Here is a 21,787-nt window from a genome sequence, read left to right as displayed (position 1 = left end):
CACCAACCAGCTTAGCCCATTCCTCTTTTTGGATAACGGCCTTCTCCTGTGCTGGCCAATCTAGTTAATCCTGTAGCTCAGGTGGTCCAACAAGAGCACCAGCATCTTCAGTGGAAGAACAGGCCCTTCCCTCACTCAGCAGGGAACAGCCCCTCATGCAGCCTGAGCTCTGGAAGCTTCTGACTTGCCAGCCCAGATGAAAGTCCACACATGGTGAGAGGGGTTTCCTGCTTTCTGTCAGGTGGGAAGGGAATCCCTCCCAGATGGGTGGAGTTTCCGCCAGGCTACAGGTAAGCAGCATCAATCCTAGTGAACAAGACACCACATAAAAAATGTGATTTAATTGGCACTTGTGTTGGCAGTCTGAGCAAAGAAGACAAGGTTTGAAAGGTCAGAGATTGAACCACCCTAACACATCCCTAGAGCCCTATCAAATTCATGGTCCATTTTGATCAATTTCATGGTCAATTTCACATTTTCAGATGTTTAAATCTGAAATTTCATAATGCTGTAACTGCAGGGGTCCCAACGCAAAAGGAGGTTATTGGGCGGGGGGTGGGGAGGAGGGAGGGGGTGCAAAGCTGTTGGTGGGGGGTTTGCAGCATTGCCATCATCACTTCTGCACTGCCTTCATAGCTGGGCTCTGAAGGCAATACCCGTGGAGCTTCCTGCAGCCAGGGGAGGTTCCCAGAGGTCGGTCTGATCTCCCCTGTGCTACTGGGAGTGCCCCAGCCAGGGGTTCCTAGCCCCGGCCAGGTTGGGGAGGAACAGGACTTCCTCTTCCCCTACATGGCCCTTGTGGGCAGGGGGGATCAGACCCACCTCCGGGGGCTTCCTGCAGCCGGAGGAGGTACCCAGAGGTGTAGGTGGGTCTGATTTCCTCCCAAGAATGACCGTGCAAGAAAAGAGGAAGTCCCATCCTTCCAGAACCCAGCTGATTAGCAGCTGGAGCCTGATGAACAGTAGATGCCTGCAGCTGTGGCTCCCAGCCCTGCCCTGCCCATCCTCCCTCCCTTCTTCAGCTAGATTTCACGGGGGAAGATTTCACTGTCCATGACATTTTTCTCAAGGCCACGAATTTGGTAGGGCCTACACATCCATCTCTCCAGAACAGGGCTGAGGCACACTGGCAGAGAAAAGTAAGGGGTCTGTGCTGTATTCTGTCCTATAGATAATTAGAAGTCTTCAACTCTCATCATGAGCATTAGATTCCTATGTACATTAGAATATAAATACACACACAGCTGGTTACCCTAAGGTATAAGGAGCCAATTTATGTTAATCATGTGAAAAAGAGTTTCACCTGAATTTTACTAGTCTATAAAGAAGAGTGTTTAATATCTTGATAACAGGAATATTTGAGTAACCAATTTAAGATCAACTATTCATGAGCAAAGAGTTATTTATGTTAACCCTTAAGAGTCATACATATCGGTGATTTGCTTTACAAAGCATTAAGAGAGTTAAATAAGCAATAAGCAAACTTTTGAATAAATACTTTAACAATGTATTTTTTTCTCAGTTGATATGAAATGGTAGCTCACCTCCTCATAAACTTTCTTGGCATTACTGTTATCTCCTATTAAGAGGTAACCCACTCCAAGGTCATTCTTCAATGAGATATCATTGGAAAACAGATGAACTAGTTTCTGAAGAGTAACCAGAGAACCTCTCATGTGACCTAATTTGATTGAATAAAAGTGAATTATAACAAGAAATAAATGCTGATCAAAGAATTGTGTACCCCAACTTTCATTAATGATCACTGATGATGCAGAACATAAAAGAGGATTTCATTACATATGAATACATTTAACTAGTTCATTCTCACCTTACAAGCAATACCTAAGAAATCTCCGATGGTATTGTACATATCTTCCAGGATTATGGGAGCCTCTAGTGGACAATTCTATGTATGGCAGTAATAGTAATAATACTTTACATTACAATGCTATGTATGGCAATAATAGTAATAATACCTTACATTTTTGTAGCTATTATTCTTCTGCAGATCTCAAAGTGCTCCACGAAGTCAGGGAAGCACTTTAACTCAAATTTTGGCCCTGATAAATCAAATCATTTAAGCATGTTCTTAACTAAGCATGTGAATAGTTCCGTTGAAATCAATTGTTTCACAGGCTTAAAATTAAGTATGTGCTTCACTGTTTTCCTGCACTGGGATCTTCCTGAAGAACAGAGAAGTTAAGAGCAAGCCAATCCGGAAAACTGATCCATCTGGATGGACTCTTATGCCTACTGAAGTCAGTCAGGCTTTGTCTGAGTTCAAGGGTCAGCTTGGATCATCACAGGACTAGGACCTAAATTTGCAAAAGTGCCCTCTAGTTTGGCAGCTTCAGTTTTGGGGTCCCAGCTTTAGTTCCTACGGTGTGTTTATCAGAACCCACAAGTCCAGCTGAAATCAGTGGGAGATATTGGTGCTGCCATCACTGAATGTCAGGGCATTTGAGTCTAAAGTTAGGCAACTTAAAAATTGAGGCACTCAACATTTATTTTTCAAAATGTGTGCATAAGGGATTCCTTTCAAATCATGTTGTGTCAGTGCCAGTATGAATAAGCCTAGATCTCCTGACTCCCGGGTCTCCACTCATTCCACTAGACCACATCTTCTCTCCAATATAATACTTTGTGGGGGAGGGAGAAGGGAGAGCACCTGAGCTCAGAATTTTTTTAAGACAAAATTCCAAAACTCTCCAGATTTTTTTATGGAAGGGATTTTACATAGGGCTGTCAAATGATTACAAATATTTATTGTACTGTTAAACAATAATAGAATACCATTTATTTAAATATTTTTGGATGTTTTCCACATTTTCAAATATATTGATTCCAATTTCAACACAGAATACAAAGTGCACAGCGCTCACTTTATATTTATGTTTATTATAAATATTTGCACTGTAAAAATAAAATAGTATTTTTCAATTCACCTAATACAAGTGTTGTGGTGCAATCTCTTTATCATAAAAGTTGAACTTACAAATGTAGAGTTATGCACAAAAAAACCTGCGTTCAAAAATAAAACAATGTCAAACTTTAGACCCTACAAGTCTCCTCAGTCTTACTTCTTGTTCAGCCAATTGCTAAAGGAAACAAGTTTGGTTACATGTGCAGGAGATAATGCTGCCTGCTTCTTATTTACAATGTCACCTGAAAGTGAGAACAGGTGTTCGCAAGGCATTGTTGTAGCCGGCGTTGCAAGATATTTACATGCCAGATGCGCTAAAGATTCATATGTTCTTTCACAGGGCCGTCCTTAGGATTTATGGGGCCCTAAGCAGTATTATCAAACTGGTGCCCCTATGCCCGACCGCGGGGGGGAGGGATGAGGCAGCAAAGGATACCGAGCCTCACGGCGGTGGAGAGTCTCAGTTCCCCGCAGAGACCCCCATACCCTCTCCTTCATGCAGAATGCGCTGAACCGATGCATTCGGCTCTGTGAATAGGGCCCCTGCCTAAGGAGACTGCAGTGCGCACTGAGTGTGTGGGAGTTGACCTGCTCTTACCTGCTGTCATGGGCGGTGGGTGAAGCTGCCTCAGCCCACCTCTTCTGCCAGTGGCCCCCGCCCGTACTCCACCCCTGCTCTGCCCCAGGCCCTGTCCTCTCCCCACTGTCTACCTCCCCCACCCTGCTGAACCCCTTCCAGCCAAATCCCTGAACCCAAATGAAACAAATGACATTTGAAAAAAAACACTCTTCTGCAATTTCTTTCTAAAGAAAATTGAGCATGTTTTCCACTGCATGCCAGAAAGTGAAGATTGGACATGCATAAGGTACCTAATTAAAAACACTAAACCTGGAAATAAAAAAGGTCAGTCACGGGTTTTTTGATATACCCTGAAGTCTGTCAGAGATTTATTTGCAAAAACTTTGTAGTAAGGGCAAGTCAGCTGTCCTGCTGAATACAACATTAAATATTATGGAATACATGATGCAGCTCTTCTCTGTTTTATATTTTCTTAATCAGTATTTCTAAGTTGATTTTATATTTTAAATGTACTCTTAAGCCTTCATAAAGTAATCATTCCAGATTACTACATACTTAACTCACTGAAACAAAGACATTATTTTAAATTAATCAGTCACAGAGGATAGGTGTGTTCATAACAATGTTCATTGCTTTTAGAAAAAGGGAACACTAATTTACTGTGTGTGATCTCCATAACAATAAACATGTTTATGAAATTTCATCAACTTTAAAAAATATGTTTCCAAAGATTTTAGGCATAACAAAGGATTTTATATCTTACTAAGGTACTGATTTTCTTAGAGGGTTCTCTTAAAACTAGGGCATCAAATAGTCAGAAGTAAAGAAAAGGAAACGCGTTTGTCCAATGAAAGGGATGGAGAGAAAGGACAGGAAGACTTTGGAAGCAAGTTTTTTGTACTATAGTAATTAAAATTGAAGTATGTATTTTAGATAAGGGTGATCTTTTGAAGAATTTATTTAAAAAAACTGTATGTCTGAAGATCCAAGCATTTAAGCTAAAGATGAATACTCAGATAGTGCATCTAAAAGTCTATGCAAGAATTTTTTAGAGATGTGATTTTATCATCTTCAGCAACACACTAATGAAATATTTTTAAAATAAATTTTAAACTAAGGTCCTGTAGACTAACATGTTCTGAGTAAATATTACAGTAATACACAACTGTTTTTGTCAGTACATTCAGAAACTGACAGTATATACCTGGGGGTTGGCAAATGACTGTTAAATGTCTTCATTACCCCTTGAATGGCTCTTTAACAGTTTCAGTGTTGTGCTAATAGGTCTGGCAGGCCAGAGGGCTTTTTCACTTTTAAAAAGAACAGGAGTACTTGTGGCACCTTCGGATGCATCCGAAGAAGTGGGCTGTAGTCCACGAAAGCTTATGCTCTAATAAATTTGTTAGTCTCTAAGGTGCCACAAGTACTCCTGTTCTTTTTGAGGATACAGACTAACACGGCTGCTACTCTGAAACCTTTCACTTTTAAGTTACTAGATCCCCTCCAGAGGAAGACTCACCAGGCTGCAGCAGCTAGCTGTGGGAGCCTGCAGGAAGGGTCAGAACAGGGATAGGAAGAGGCAGGACACTAAGACCTAGGTATGTGCCCCAAATTTTCCAGTGCCCTACGCAGCCCCCAGCCGTGTATGCTGAGTATGCCTAAGGATGGCCCTGTCCCTTTGTGCTTCAACCACCATTCCAGAGGACATGCGTCCATGCTGATAACAGGGTCTGCTCGATAATGATCCAAAGCAGTGCAGACCAACGCATGTTCATTTTCATCATCTGAGTCAGATGTCACCAGCAGAAGGTTGATTTTCTTTTTTGGTGGTTCGGTTTCTGTAGTTTCTGCATCTGAGTGTTGCTCTTTTAAGACTTCTGAAAGCATGCTCCGCCCCTCATCGTTCTCAGATTTTGGAAGGCACTTCAGATTCTTAAACCTTGGGTCGAGTGCTGTACCTATCTTCAGAAATCTCACATTGATAACTTCTTTGCTTTTGTCAAATCGCCCCAAGGAGTTTAGTCACAAATTTAATTAACATATTATTTTTTAACAAGTGTCATCATCATGGACGTATGTCCTCTGGAATAGTGACTGAAGCATGAAGGGGCATACGAATGTTCAGTATACGTGGAACGTAAATACCTTGCAATGCCGGCTACAAAAGTGCCAAGGGAATGTCTGTTCTCACTGTCAGGTGACATTGTAAATAAGAAGAGGGCAGCATTATCTCCCATAAATGTAAACAAGCTTGTTTGTCTGAGCGATTGGCTGAACAAGAAGTAGGACTGAATGGACTTGTAAGCGCTAAAGTGTTATAATGTTTTGTTTTTGAGGGCAGTTATTTTTTGTGCACAATTATACATTTGTAAGTTCAACTCTCACAATAAAAAGATTGCACTACGGTACTTCTATGAGGTGAATTGCAAAATACTATTTCTTTCAACATTTTTGCAGTGCAAATATTTGTAATAAAAATAATAATATAAAGTGAGCACTGTACATGTTATATTCTGTGTTGTAATTGTAATCAATATATTTGAAAATGTAGAAAACATCCAAATATTTAGTAAATTTCAATTGGTATTCTCTTGTTTAACAGTGCCATTTAAACTACAATTAATCACGATTAATTTTTTTTTAGTTAATCACATGTGTTAACTATGATTAATCGACAGCCCTAATTTTAAAGTTTCTTTTACGCAGCTCAGAGTTTGGGGCAGATGCTTTTCATGACTATAATGATTAAGCTTCCACTGTTCTGTATGAAGATAGAATTATAAGTTAAAGTTATCAGCTGAAAAGTATGATCAACTTACTAAAAAGCCTATAAGAATTCAGATACCATAGTGATGGGCTACTTCGTAAAAACCTTGATGCACAAATATACAAGGAAAACTGTAAAGATACCATCTGTATTAGACAATCTAGAGGTAGCCCTAAATTATCGATGAATGTACTGAGTACAGTTGTACTCTACCTCCAGTGCAAGACCCTATCCATTAAACAAACAAGTGATTTTTGAGTGACAAGTGGGTGAGGTACTATCTTTTATTATATCAACTTCTGTTGGTGAAAGACAGCTTTGTTGCTTACACAGCATTCTTCTTCAGGTATAAGAGTGCCAAAGCTGGCCTCTCTCACCAACAGAAGTTGGTCCAATAAAATATATTAACTTACCCACCTTGTCTCTCTAAAATCCTGGAACCAACATGGCTTCAACACCACTGAAGACAAGTGATTTTTTTGTCAGCAAACTGATTGGTTGTTTAAGACAGTTTTCATGTAGTGCTTTAACCCATGAGATCTAGCAAGCCACACAGCTGAGTTACAGAATACCTAACTGATGGCGTAATACTTTTCTGAACTTTCTGCTTCTTAGAAAGAGTTTCTGCTTCTTAGAAAGAGTTTCAATAGCAACAGAGTTATACTCACTAATTACAGTCCCTTATCAGTCCATTAACAGTCCATTAACAGCTTCAAAATAGATTTTTAAAACCTTAAAATATGCATTAAAAATGATGGTCTGATTGTGAGAAACAGCACTTTCCCAAACATGCAGGGAGGAAGGACAGTGGCTAATGACACTGAACTGGGACTCAGGAGAACAACAGCAGCACCACCACCTAACTATTGTATAGTGCTTTTCATGAGTAGATCTCAAAGCACTTTACAAAGTGAAGCTAAGCATCATTATACCAATTTTACAGATAGCAAAACTGAGACAGAGAGGTGAAGTGAGATACCCAAGGTTATTCTGTTGCAGGTTCCCTGCATGATCATATGTAAGCACTTAATCTCTCCTTTCCTCAGTTACACCTCTGAAGATAGGCCTAGCAAAACTTCTTTCTCCTACCTCTGTCTGTATACATTGTAAACTTTATGAGTCAGGGACTGCCATTCACTATAGGCACAATACCTAGCACAATGTGGCCCAATTCTTGGCATTCTTATAATCCAAATAACTAATAATAACTAACAGCATTTTGGGGGAGATTTTTCAAAAGTACTGTATGTAAGGGACTTGGTTATACAAGTCCCATTGAAAAATCAGTGGAACCGATTGGTGTTCCTACTTCACTTAAGCACATTTGAAAATCTCCCCCATAAATTCTGCACATTTAAATCATACACATAAGCCATAATTAAATCTTACCAAGAAATTGCTGCCTGTCTGCTTGTCGTTTCAGGCTCAATTTTACCAGATCAGCAGGGACGTCTGGCAGGCTAGCCACCTCCTCAAAAGTATTGATGGCTTTTTGCAGTATTTCATTGCTTCTCATCTTCTCAGCTAAGTCATCCTCACACTAGGTGAATCACAAAATTGTTATAAATAACAAATTATCATATAGTTTGGAGTTTAAAAAAATTCTTTTTGAGTAAAGGCAAAATTGTATTATTGCTCGTTAATGTGTCAAATTTAACAAGTATCTTCGAGTGTAGGCAATTTTGGGTGAGCTTGGAGCAGAACTCTAGTTGCTTGTGCACTCTGGTGGGTGGATTTATATCCAGCATTCATATATCCCTGGGAAATGTTTGTCATCATATGTATGAGAAATTATACATGCATAAAAGCACAAGGCATTTTGTTCACAACCACCTATAGAAGATTCTTACACTTCTGCATTTTCTTCTTGACAGGCATCCGTGTAAAAGAGATGAAACAGCATTCTTATATCAGAAGGTTTGTCATCAGAGACCATTTTCTAATATATATAGATTTTGGGCCACATTTTCTGTTGATGGAACTCCATTGAAGTCATTGAGTTATTCCAACTGAAAATTTGTCATTTTGTATTTTTCAAAGGTAACATGCTAATGCAATGCACCATACCAAATTCTAAAATCTTTGTGGGTGATACTAGTTGAAATCAGAATTTCTGCTTTAAAAAGACAATATTAATGATATGGAAGGAATATGTTTTATAGAGATCAGAGCTGTCAGTGGATAACGCCTAATTTTCTAAACTCTCCAGATGTTGCCTGATGAGAAAGTGAGAGGGCAGCCCCAGGAGCTGAAAAATACCTGAGCTATTGTTAAAATGATTTGCCAGGTGCTCAATAATTTTCTGGTAGCTTGTGGCATCTACCTTGCTATAACAATAAATCTTGTGTTATTTAAAGACAAATTGTTACACCTTATCAGTATGGGAACGAGAAGGTTGGTTCTATAAGGCTTAGAAAAATGCTCAGAGCATTGGACCCCACCACTTTCTCTCCTCCACCACAACGCCACATGGGGAATAGCAGCTGCAGTCAGGAGGAGCTTGCGGCGGGTGGGGGGGAGACCGTGACAATTCCCAGACTCTCAGGACTCCTCCCTCAAAGCAGCCAGCACCAGCCAACAGCCAAGGTTCCAAGGTAAGGCCTTCTAGCTCCCCTTCCTGTCCCTTTCTTCTCTCCCAATGAGGGGGAAGCTGCCAGGAGAGCAACCTTCTCAGCCTTCTGACAGCATGAGAACCCTGGATATTGTCCCCCTCATTTGCTGTGCTGCTGTTGGCTGCTGCCCTCCCAGCCTCCATTCAGTTCTTCTTCCACCACTGGAACCCTTCTGGTCCTCAACCTGCTTCTCCCTGTTCATCGTGCTTTTCACCCTTACGTCTTCCATTTATACCTTGCGCTCGTGCAGTCTCACTCTTCCCTTTACCTAGTTTTTTCTCTTACTCCCAACAATTCTTTCCTGTCCTCTACTTCAACCTACAGTAGTTGATAGAATTCTACTAGGTATGTTCCATGAACCTCATTTTGTTTTTCAAGTCTGAAAGCAGACTTAGATGCATATTGACATGTAGGGTGAAATCCTCGCTCCATCGTAGACAATGGCAAAACTCCCATTGATTTCAAGAGAACCAAGTTTTCACCCCTAGCATGGAACTTCTCTCCATTGTCTGCATATATTTTGCTCCCCAGTTTTCAGTAGTGAAACAGAGCTAGACTGATCTCATATACTTAATTTTAAAAGTGTGGATATTAATTTATATGCTTTCTATGCTGAGTCAAATTAGTAGTGTTCTATGAGTCCTTCCTAATATCTCCTATTTTTATTGGCCTGTGTTCCATTCATGTTTAACTAATTAGCTCGACGGGGTAGGTGTTTTTGTGCATTACAAGCACTTCAGTAATGGAAACATATATAGGTCAATCAATCTGGATTCAATGTTTTATCGACTACGCTGGCATTAATTAAAAATGTTTCAATCACATTAGCTGCATATTGTTGCTGTCAGTGGTTAATACCTAGCAACTCTTTACATACAGGTTTTTTTTTTTAAGTTTGCAATGTTCAATGAACTTCTTTGTTTATACAATTAATTCAGCACATCATGACTGATTGGCTCAGGCTCACTATTCTGAAACTGAAAGGGGAAAATACCATGCAATATGGTCACATCAGCCAAACATTTGATCAGTTTGTCCCAGAGACAAACTCAGAAATCAATAGTTAGGAATAATTCCTTTTTTCTTGATGGAATATCCTCTAAGAAACTGGCTTATTTTCTGGGATGCAGGACGGGGAAGGATGTTTAAGGAAAAAATATATAGCAGGAAGGAACAGCTGCCATCGTATGCCATCATCTATCAAATCTCATTGATACATATCACATCACATGTCATTTGGAAAGAGCTCCGAGATCTCTGAGGATGAAAGGCACTATATCTATGTAAGATATTACCACTACAATATAGCAATTCTGATATGGTCTCAGCCACGCCAAGAAATCAACCTAAAATTACTTTGGGGATAATACCATAATTATAACTGCAGAAATTTGGGGAAAGGAACATCCACTCCTTTACAGTTTTCAGAATAAGAAGAAAAAAAACAAGCCCCACCTATCTATTAGAGGCAGAATCTGGCCAGTTTGTATGTATTGTATGAAGTCAATGGTGCCTTCATAATGCAGGAGAGAGGACACTCTTAGGGTGAAATCCTGGCCTCCTTGAAAAGTAAGTGTCTTACAAATAAAATTATGTAATCACAGTCTTGGGAATGATCCATAGTACTTCAGCGCACACCATGATTGTCCAACTGCTTTTTTCCAAGGCCCCCATTCTCCACTGAAATCAATAGGAGTTCCATCAATTACTTAAAGGTGAGCATGCAGAAGTAGAAAGTTAATGCCACCGAGCCCCCGATTACAAATTCCATACGTAGAATACAGGCTGCCAAAACCAGAAATGCACCTATAATAAGTTACTTATGCATGTCTGAGAAAAGAGTGCTAATTATGACATTAGGTCCTGATCGTCAGCCCCTTTCAGAATCTTACTGCTACACCAAAGTGGTCCAAAGTGATATTAAAACTGCCTTAAAAGTGCAACTGAAGTTCCCAACATTTTGAAGGAAATCTTGGATGTCAAAAAGTCCGCATAGCTGGCTTCATACCACCTGCTCCTGGTTTAAGGGGTGCTTCGGGGGTGAGGAGAGGTCCATGCCAGGAACAGGAGAAAGCACTCTGGCCAATCCTTTGCCAGTGGAACAGCTTATAGGGAGTTGGTCTACACTGGAGCAGCCTCTGGCTAGCCCCAGAATAGTAAATAGCAGAAATGGGATTTAACATTAACCCTACACTTTGCCTCCTGAGCCACTAGACTTCTGTCCCCTTTACACCTGGATAACTCAGTGGGGTAACAAAATGGCTTTAGCTGCAGACAAAATTTGGCCCGGTACTTCACACACACACACACACACACACACACCCCCACACCACTTTGATTGAAGATGTGCCAAAGCTGCTTTCTAAAAAAAACCTCTCTCTCTCTTTTTTATAACTGAAGCTTCAATCTAAGTGCAATGGAGGTAAGTATTAAAATCACCATTCCCTCACACTTGTACCAGTTTCATCCAAAATCCCCACTAAAATGCAGGCTGCTGTTGGTTTCAATTTTAATTCTTCTGTAATGCTTCCATAGACATTTGATACCAGTTAAACCCTCCTGCTGGCCAGCAGACTGCTTTAGCAGCAAGAGAACTACTATTTCAGTGTGGCATTTTGTTAATGCTTTATTTAGTGTTATGGAGTCTTGTTCTGTTCTGACTGTTAAGCTCCGTGAGGCCGCCTAAGAATAGTGCCACACACATTTACGGCATTCTATTATACTATGAGGAGTTACTGTTTAAAACATTTGCAAGCATTAATTTACAGCTCTGTGGAAGGGGTTAATTCATAAAGAAGGGAAATATGAAAAGCAATGTTTAATAAAGAAATCTGTTCTTAACTGAAGCACCATCGCACAAATGGGGCCAAATGTTCTGCTGGTATAAAAGGGTGTAGATCCATTGACTTCAATGGAATTTCATCCATTTACATGATCAGAGAATTTGGTCCTTTGTACACGTGTCTATGCACTAGGTTTTTTGGTAGTTGGGGCTTTGGTTTTAGCATAACTGTTACGTACCAAGTGAAAACGGATAGTGATTCCAGTTCAAATGCCTCATAAATTGTAGCACACCACAATTTTCTTTTACTGTGATGGTTTCACTTGGCTCATCTTGATTAATATGAGTTCAAATAGATTTTTATTTGATCACCTATTCCTGTGATTCCCCCATGTTTTATGAAAATAAAATGATTATTTCTGGTTTGGAGTTATTGTATCAAGGAACTAAATTATTATGAAGTCAGAGCTTGTTTTCCAGTGTCTTTATTTTCAGGAGGATGCTTGAAATAGACAAGCAGTGGGTTTTAACTTAAAAACTGGCATCACTGTATAGAATACAGAAACAGTCTATTTTGTACACAAGACTATTATTAGATAACCTCTGAATATTATTTTTACATTTACAACAGTTTCACTGGTACCTGTGCTTTCCCATATCTTGCTCGTGGACTCTGTGGATATTTGCTCACTAATTCTTCAAAGGCCTTCACAGCTTCTTCAACTTTTCCCTGAAAAGAAGATATTTATACTAAATATTTTCTGTATCTTGTAGCAAAACACTTACAGAACCCTGAGGGATAAATGGTGTAATCTGATTAGTACCCCCGATTCTATAAAACAAAGCAGAAAAATATTTCATAGTGTGAAAGAGAAAAACCTATTAATTAACAATATCTGACCAGATTGCCTGCTTATTCCAAAGAAATGCATTTTTATGAATTCATATAGGTCAATATAATTAGCTGCTCTTGGTTAAAACCAATTGTTTTGTTTTGTCTTACAATGGCTAAAAAAACCTTAGATGGATTAAAATTGTACTGTAAACCACTAGACACTAAGGTGAATCACATTAGACCTTAAAAAGTAAATTTGGTCAGAAGCAGTTAATTAAGGAATTTAAAATGCAGTACAAGAAATAGCTGACTGTAGCTAGAATTTTCACCTCAGCAGAGCTGAGTTGACTGAAGTTTTGCCTTGCCCAGATGTTATAGTAACCTAGGCTTTTTTGCAATGGATGACTTCAATGACCACATGGACAATAGCCCCTCTGGGTTGACTATCTATAATGGCTGACATGACAGCTATGATCCAGTCTAGTTTTAAGGATTGCAATTACAGGAGTGAGGATTACTGCTGTATTATGAGCTGAACATCACCGTCTCTCATTTGAAGTGATGGCTCACTTCTGCTCCTATTAGGGAATGAACATATTTCATTGGTATACCCAGAGAGATGATGGATCCAACTAAAGTGGTTTCAGACATAAATAAGGAATGTATATACCATACGTCCAGTAAACAAGTCTGTTGATTATTTAGTGCAGGGTTGGGCAAACTTTTTGGCATGAGGGCCATAACGGGTTTCTGAAATTGTATGGAGGGCCGGTTAGGGGAGGCTGTGCCTCCCCAAACAGCTAGGTGTGGCCTGGCCCCCACTCTCTATCTGACCCCCCTGCTTCTCGCCCCCTGATGGCACCCCCCCGAGACTCCTGCCACATCCAACCCCCCCATTCCCTGTCCCTTGACCCTCCACCCCTGACTGCCCCCCACCACCCCATCCAACCCCTCCTCTCATTCCTGACTGCCCCCCCGGGACCCCTGCCCCATCCAACCACCCCTTCTCCCTGACCGCCCCCAGAACCCCACCCCTGACTGCTCCCCGCCACCCCATCCAACCCCCTCCCCATCTCCTTCCTGCCCCCCCAGGACCCCTGCCCCAATTCAACCCCCCTGTTCCCCACCCTCTGACCGCCCCTCCCCCTAACCACCACGCCGAACTCCCCTGCCCCCTATCCAGCCCCCCTTCTCCCTACCTCCTTACTGTGCTGCCTGGAGCACTGGTGGTTGGCGGTGCTACAGCCATGCCACGCAGAGCACCAGGACAGGCAGCCGCGCCACTCGACTGGAGCCAGCCACGCCACCGCGCAGCACAGAGCACCGGGTCAGGCCGCGGATTTGCTGCTGTGCTGCCCGGCAAGAGCTCAGAGCCCTGCCACCCAGAGCATTGCGCCGGTGACACAGTGAGCTGAGGCTGCAGGGGAGGGGGAACAGCAGGGGAGAGGCCGGGGGCTAGCCTCCCCGGCCAGGTACTCAGGGGCTAGGAGGAGGGTCCCGCGGGCCAGATGTGGCCCAGCCGTAGTTTTCCCACCTCTGATTTAGTTTGATATACTAACCCTTAACTCTTCACAGAAGGCAAGGTGGCAGCTTCACCCAAAAGAGCAGTTATTAGGCTGGTACTCATGAATCCATCTTCTGATGCTGAGGATCTTGCTAACTGTTGCCCTGTCCCTAACCTGCATTTTTACATAAGTTAATTGAGAAGACAATGACAATGGAACTTTGGGATCATTTGGAGTCTTCAGATTCAATTATTTTCTCTACATTGAATCTGAGTATGGGACGGAGTCCACAGAAGTTTTGCTGGTTGGAAACTTCTTCCCAAAAATGGACAGCAATCAGATGTCTAGGCCAATTCTTTTATATCAGCAGCCTTTGATGTGGTTGACTCAACTTTGGCCCTGGCACAGATGGACAGGATTGTACTTGAGTATTCCAATTTCTCTCCTTCTTGGGGGCTGAGGGGAGGGGGAGAGAAGCTGAGTGATCATGGGGCACTTCGATTTGAGTGACATATGCTGGAAGTCTCAGGCTGACAGTACTAAAATATTCCTGGAATTTCTAAATATTATAGTTTCCTAACTCAAAAAGTGTTGCAGCCAACACAGGGAAATTCTGTATTAGACCCTGTAAGAGGAACCAATCACAGAACTAAAAATTAATGGTAACTTGGGTACAAGTGATCATGACTTAACCATGTTTATAATGTGCAAACAGAATAAAGTCCAGACCAGTGATATATATTGGTGCTTTAAAAGGGTCAATTTCATAAAGCTGAAAACCATTATGAGCCAAATCAGCTGTGAGGAAGAATTTAATCAGAAAAAATTGAATAACTGGGAATTGTTTAAGAACATTTACTAGATACCCCAAAAGCCACAATCCCACATTTGAGAAAAAAGATCATATTGGTTAAAAAAAAAAATGGCATGGTTTAGAGGGGAAGTGAAGGCAGCTATAATATATAGTGTGTGTGTGTGTGCGCGTGTGCGTAAACCAATGGAAAAAGGGGAAATTGAAAGTAATGAACATAAATCAGAAGCCAGGAAGTGTATAAAAGTGATAAGGAAAGCGAAGGGACTAAGGGAAAAAATCTATGGCCAGCAGATTTAAGGACAATAAGGAGAAGTTCTTAAAGTATATTAGTAACAAAAAGAATCTTAACAATGGTATTGGCCCATTACTAGATGGAAATAGTACAATCAATAATAATGCAGAAGAGAAAGAAGTGTTAAATAAATATTTCTGTTCTGTAATTGGGGAAAAAACAGAAGTTATCACATGATCTGTAGTAATGTAGCAATATCATATGATAATACTTTCTATTCCACTAGTATTGCAAGAGGTTGTTAAACAGCAGCTATTAAAGTTAGCCATTTTTAAATCAGCAGGTATAGATAACTTGCATCCAAGAATTTTAAAGAACTGCCTGAGGAGCTCACTAAACCATTAATGTTGATTTTCAACAAGTCTTGGAATACCAGGGAAGTTCCAGAAGACTGGAAGAAAGCTAATGTTGTGCCAATATTCAAAAAGGGTAAACAGGTCTATAATTACTGGGTCATCCTATCTGAAATCCATCCTGGGCAAGATAATGGAGGATATGGAACTCTATTAATAAAGAATTAAAGGAGTTTAATATAATTAATGCCAATCAACATTTTTGATGAGGTTACAAGTTTGATTGATAAAGGTAATCGTGTTGTTATAATGTACTTAAACTTGTGTAAGGCATTTGAGTTGGTACCACATGACATTTTGTTTAAAAAACTAGAAAGATAAAAAGTAACATGGCATACATTAAATGGATTAAGAGTTGGCTAATGATAGGTTTCAAATGTAATTGTAAATGGAGAATCATCATTCAACAAGTGTGTTTTTAGTGGGGTACCACAGGGATTGGTTCATGGCCCTGTGCTATTTGTCACTTTTATTAATGACCTGGAACAAAACATAAAATCATCACTTATAAAGTTCAGAGATGACCCAAATAATGAAAAGGACAGATGATCTCAATGTGTTGGTAAGATGGGTCCAAGCAAACAATGTGTGTTTTAATATAGCTAAATGTAAATGTATACACTACATACAGCGGCTGGAGAAGACAGCAAGGCAGTTGAGCTACAGTATCATTATTATGTGGATGGCACACAGCTCGTTTTCTCTTTCTTCAGCCCCACATGGTATAGTGTTTTTGCTTTTCCAGATGCGGGCTGAGCTAGGAGCTTGGATGAGGGTGAAGTGGATGAAGCTCCAGTCACATAAATCAAAAGTAATCCTGGTTGGTTGAGAATAGAATAAAGATGGCTTCTGCCTCTATGACTGAGTGAGACTGCTTACTTTTTGTCAATAAGATTGCAATTTAGGTCTACTGATGGATCCCCAAATGCTCCTGGAATCCCAGGTGGCCATCTGCTTTTGATGTGATGACTGATCAGTTCTCTCTCACGACCTTCTCACCCTTATCCTGGCCTTGATATTCCAAACATTGCACTAGTTACTTATCTGAGTGCAATTCAAGATGTTTGTATTGATTAGAACTTGTCAACATTTTTTAGACAAAAAGCATTTTGTTGAAAAAATGAGATTTCAGTGACAAGGAAATTTTAGGCAAAAATATTTTGTTGATATAAAAATATTTTGGATTAAATTTCAAATGAAACATTTTGACTTCTATATTTTTCATTCAAAATGGTGGGGGAAAAAAAAAAAATCAATAAATCCCACTCTCCCTTTCTTTTTAACTTTTCCTTTCCCTCTCCCTTTCCCCCACTGGAAATGAGTTGGGGGAAGAGTTAAAAAGGGAGATAAAGTGGAGTTCTGTTCTTCTCTTGCACCCCTCTCTCAGTGGAAAAGGAAGAAAGGAAAGGAAGAAATAAAAAAAAGTGAGAGGAAGTTGGATTCTTCCCCACCATTTGAAACAAAAACAAAACAAAAATCAAATTTCAGGGGAAAGAAAAGGGGAAAAAATGTAAAAGCTGAAAGGAGAACAAAACATGAAAATGCAATTATTTTTGGTAATAAAATGAAATTTTTAATTTTGTTTTAAAAGATCTCATATCAAAATTGTCATTGATAGACGAAAATAATGAAAAGTGTGAAAAATTAAGTGTGTTTTTTTTAAAGTTCATTCAAAAAGTTTTTGAGGGATCAGATGGTACCCATGAAGAAGATGGTTGCCTAGTTTCAGACTTCCTCACTGTCCACATATCAATTTGTCTCTAATAATTATTTTCCAAGCAAACTGGCAATAAGTGTCATCAAAGTTTCAGTTAATCCCCTGGATAAACTTCAAATTGTTGACTATGGATTCCAGTGGGAAAAAAATGAGAGGCAACAAAAGACCTAAGCCTGAATCACCTAAGCTGAAAGATAGACTGTAAGGTCACAGCAGAACCTAGCTCAGGATATCACGGCACTGAAGGAATTCCTTACGGACTGACTGGATTCAATCTCAAAAGATATTTGTGGACTCTCTCAGGAAGTATGTGATATAAAATCCTGAACGGCTCACTTGGAAAATGAGCTACAAAAGACTGCATTGAAACCTGGGAAATTAAAGAAGAAACTGGCTCTTAAAGCTTAGACTAGACAAACTGGAAGAAAAACAGGATGACTTAGAAAACAGATCTTGAAGAAACAAACTTTGCCTCTTGGGTATTGCTGAGGGTCTAAAGAGGATGAATATTATCAGCTTTCTTCAGAATCTGCTCCCTGACATACTTAAATTGGATCCCTAGATACCGCCATTAGATATTGAAAAGGCTCTTCAAATGCGTACTAGAAGCCAGGAGTCTGGCAAACCCAGACCCATTATCATTGAACTTCAGCAGCTTGATGATGAAGTATCGTTAATGAAAGCTGCTAGAAAACCTGAAACCCTTATGTACAAAGGCCACACATTTTCTCCTTTTTCCAGACTTCTCAGCTGAGTTTAACAAAAAGAGGGCTGCGTTCAATGGCATAAAGCAAATCTTCATCAAGTACTCATTCACCTTCATTATGGATTTAGCAGGCTCCACAAGATTTTGCAAAACCCACTCTGAATCTTGGCCAACACCTCAAAGACTGAGACCAGATTTGACCAAAAATAACAGAAAGGCTTTTCATGATGAAAAAACCAATCTCAAGTAGTTTAAAAATCAGTTGGTTTTCTTATATGCCCTTGTAGATGTGATAATATTCCCTTATATCGTCTTCCAGCTCCTAGCAGATAACCAGCAAGACTGAACTCTTCTGCTGATCTCCTTGGGAACTGAGCAGTAATAACAACCGGAATGCATAGAGTAACTGTTTAACACTGAGATGGAGTTTATAATACTTCAGTCAGTAGTTGGTACTATTTGCATTAATCATCACAACTTGCACTGCTAGACAAGATCTCTCCATTAGCTCTGCCTCTCATGGATTGTGTTATGGAACAGTCAACACACTCCTGACAAGTAAAGTAGGCTATAACCTAAACCTTAAATAGCACTAGTTATTCAATATGTGCAGTGCATTGAACATACTCTGAATATGATTTTTATATTGTATTCTTAATATTTCGATTTTGTGTTTACAATTGATTTGGTAAATCAATATAAATTAATTTACATGTGATTGTGTATATAAATATATGTGCACGTATACAGAAAATCTTGTACATATTATACATATTTTAGAACCCCAATGGTATTTATAGGGTAATATTTGACTTTAAATATATTTGTATTTAGAGATGTTTATACTATTAGATAATACAGGGAAGAGAGGAGTGGATGGAACCGAAGTCATCAGAGATCCGAATGTGCCCACACTGGCTTGTTTTAAGTCTGTTAATATTTGTTGTTTTCGGTAGCAAATATACTTTGAAAGACACATGATATTTAACTATAGATCTTTTTGTATACCTGCCACTCTCAGAGGCTCAACTGAAGGCATAAATTAATTCAAAATAACCAGTATTTAATATGTATAAATACAGACTCTCTCCTAGAGAGAGGGTTTTACAATTTCATCTTATCTTTAGAATAAGGTAATATATCTTAATATATCTTTTAAAACTTTCCATGAAATTTCTTAGAGTGCACTCCTGGAATATGAGGGGACTTCATCAACCTTCCAAAAAAATTACAATTCTGGGACACGTCAGATTAAAAAAAAAAAGTGCCAAGTAGCTTTATTGCAGGAAACTCATCTTGCAGAAACAAATACCAATAGAAACAAGAAGATGTGGGTAGGTGTTGAGTATCATTCATCACTGAATTCTAGGAGCAGATGCACATCCATCTGAATTCACAAAAATATAACTTTTTAATGTATACAGTCTTGGTCTGATCCTGAAGGAAGTTATGTTCTTCTTGAAGGCTGTTTCAACTCAAAAAAGGTAGTATCCAAGTGGAGGTAATTCTGAATTTTTCAAAGACATTGCAGTCATTTTTTCTAATAAAATGGATTTGTAATACTGGGAGGCAATTGGAATACTATGCTAGACAGACATCTGGACAAATCCAATTACACAAGACCCCTCTTCCAAAGCACAATATGCCAACCCTCATTATTAATGAATGAACTTGATTTAAAAGATATATGGAGGCCAAGAGACCCCTAGGAGCATGACTATGCATATTTCTCTACAGTACATTCATCTTACTCCAGAATTGACTTTTTTCAAACATCTAAGGCACTGATTCCAGCATGCCTAGAAGCAGCTATTGATGTAATATATTAATTTCAGATCACGCTCCAATTATACTTACCATAGACACAGGTTGCGCATCATTAAAATCTCCTAGGTGGACTCTGCTACTAAAAGATGCAAAGTTTTGTTCTACAGTTGATACAGTCATTTCTAATGTCATACAAGAAAGAACCACTCTCAGATACCATGTTTTGGGAACCTCTGAAAGCTACTGTAAGGGGTGAATGCATAAAGTATGCCTCCGAAAGAAGAGAGAAAGACTCAAGTTACTAGACTTTCTGGACAAGGAAATAGATGAGTTGCAGAGAAAATATAAAATTGACCCAAATAATGAAAACCTCCTATGTTCTCTAATCAATGCCAAATATAAATATAATGAATGCTTATCCAGCATTCATTGACTTTTCACTGAACAGGGTGAAATAAAGATATTATGAATAGGGAAAAAAAAGCAGGTCAACTATTTGCCAGAAGACTTAAGATGGATCTAGCCAACAATATTTCTTCCTTATTACAAGAGGAGAGGAGTGCCATCTTTGAACCAATAGATATAAATAATCAATTTAAGCAATTCTAACAAGGTTTAAATCAGACATCCCCATCAATTCCATCATTATTGAATGCAGTTGATATTTTTGGAAAGAGCTCTGGTTTTCGCATTAACTTGAATAAATGGCAAGCAATGGATCTAGCCAAGAGAACAGATCTTTCTCAGTTTCAGCATTTTCCATTTGAAAAATGCAAGGAAGTAACTTATTTAGGTGTTAATATTTATCCTAATCTTTCCAAAGTTGTTTCTATAAATATGGACTATGTATTAAAAGAAATTTCCAAGGATCTAGAGAGGTGGTGTCTCCTCCCTCTGTCCTTGCTGTGGAGGAATAGAAATAGCCAAAATGAATATCTGCACAAGAAAGACTTATATCATTTGCTTATTGCCTTTCAAGGTCTCTCCTTTGCTTGAATAAATAGGCTTATCATGCAATTTATATAAGATAACTTGCTTGCCACTCGCTTAAAAATCCTGGGCAACTGGACAGATTTGTATCTATTTTATCTACCATTCCAAATGCGTCCTCCAGTAACTCTGTATACACACTGGCCTGGTTTGAGATTGAAAAAAGCATAGCTATGCCATTTGGTTCCCTCTCTTCTTTTATATACCTTAAGAGACTACCCACACACTTAAGGAAAAATCCAACCTTTGCATCTCCATGGGGCCTCCTGCAACATGTTGATTACAGTGTCTGATCTTACTAATTCTCTTCTTGTACCACTACAGAATAGCTTATGTCTCAGGATCAAAGCCAGCTCTACGCTTAAGACAATTTGGATAGAAGAAAGATTAACAATAATTAAAGATATAATACAAGATAATAGACTGGCCTCCTTCGATTACATATGCAATGTCAGCTACCGTAGCCTCACAGTTCCTTCTTTCAGAGGCTATGCCAAGGATTCACGCAAGGATGGGAGACAATTGGTCTGTTTCAACTCTCACCTCTAGGAACATGTTAAGAAATCTGGAAACAAAAGCCAATTTGTAGGAATTACTTATAGGTGGCTATTACCTCTCAATCTTACTCTCAGAGAAAAACGGGGGGGAAAAAAATCTTAGCATTACTATCACAACAGAAACCCAGGAAGATATTTGGCTTAACATGAAAGATATTTCAAGTTCTTTATCCTTGTGATTCTTCCGGAACAAGATATCAAACAGGTATTACGGGACTCCAGAATGTTTATTTAAGGCTAGATTGGCACCACACAGTGAATGTTGGAGATGCAAACAGCCCCATGCCAACCTTTAACACATCCTCTATACCTATCAAAAATGCATGTGTTCTGCAACACCATATTCAGTGCTCTCTCAGAAACTTTTAAGTGTTGCTATTTTTCATTCTCCAAGCTTGTGTATTTTAGGGGTGCTGGATTGGTATTACCAGTTAACATTAAGGAATGGATTGCAGTAGTGGCCAAGAGAGTTATCTCAGAAAATGGAAATCTGCAATTCCTCCTTCCTACACAGACTGGCTTAGTGAGCTCTTTACTATTGCATTAATGGAAAAAATGACACTGTCTAATAGCAATGCTTGAGA

General features: G+C 39.4%; 1 protein-coding gene across 7 annotated transcripts in view; it reads right to left on the bottom strand.

The window, feature by feature from the left end:
- The window catches only part of ASPH (aspartate beta-hydroxylase), a 201,373-nt gene that overhangs the window by 42,422 nt on the left and 137,164 nt on the right, over positions 1 to 21,787 (bottom strand). For all 7 annotated transcript variants that reach the window (XM_054017214.1, XM_054017215.1, XM_054017216.1 and 4 more), the window contains 3 exons: positions 12,311 to 12,397; positions 7,663 to 7,813; positions 1,545 to 1,681 (listed from right to left, as the gene is read on the bottom strand). In XM_054017214.1, coding sequence (XP_053873189.1) covers positions 1,545 to 1,681; positions 7,663 to 7,813; positions 12,311 to 12,397 — 375 coding nt within the window. The remainder of the gene's footprint in view (positions 1 to 1,544; positions 1,682 to 7,662; positions 7,814 to 12,310; positions 12,398 to 21,787) is intronic.

This window comes from Malaclemys terrapin, chromosome 2 (assembly GCF_027887155.1).
Source record: "Malaclemys terrapin pileata isolate rMalTer1 chromosome 2, rMalTer1.hap1, whole genome shotgun sequence".
NCBI classification, from domain to species: domain Eukaryota; kingdom Metazoa; phylum Chordata; order Testudines; family Emydidae; genus Malaclemys; species Malaclemys terrapin.
Note: the sequence above shows the minus strand (reverse complement) of the source record. Positions and strands in the feature narration are given on the sequence as shown.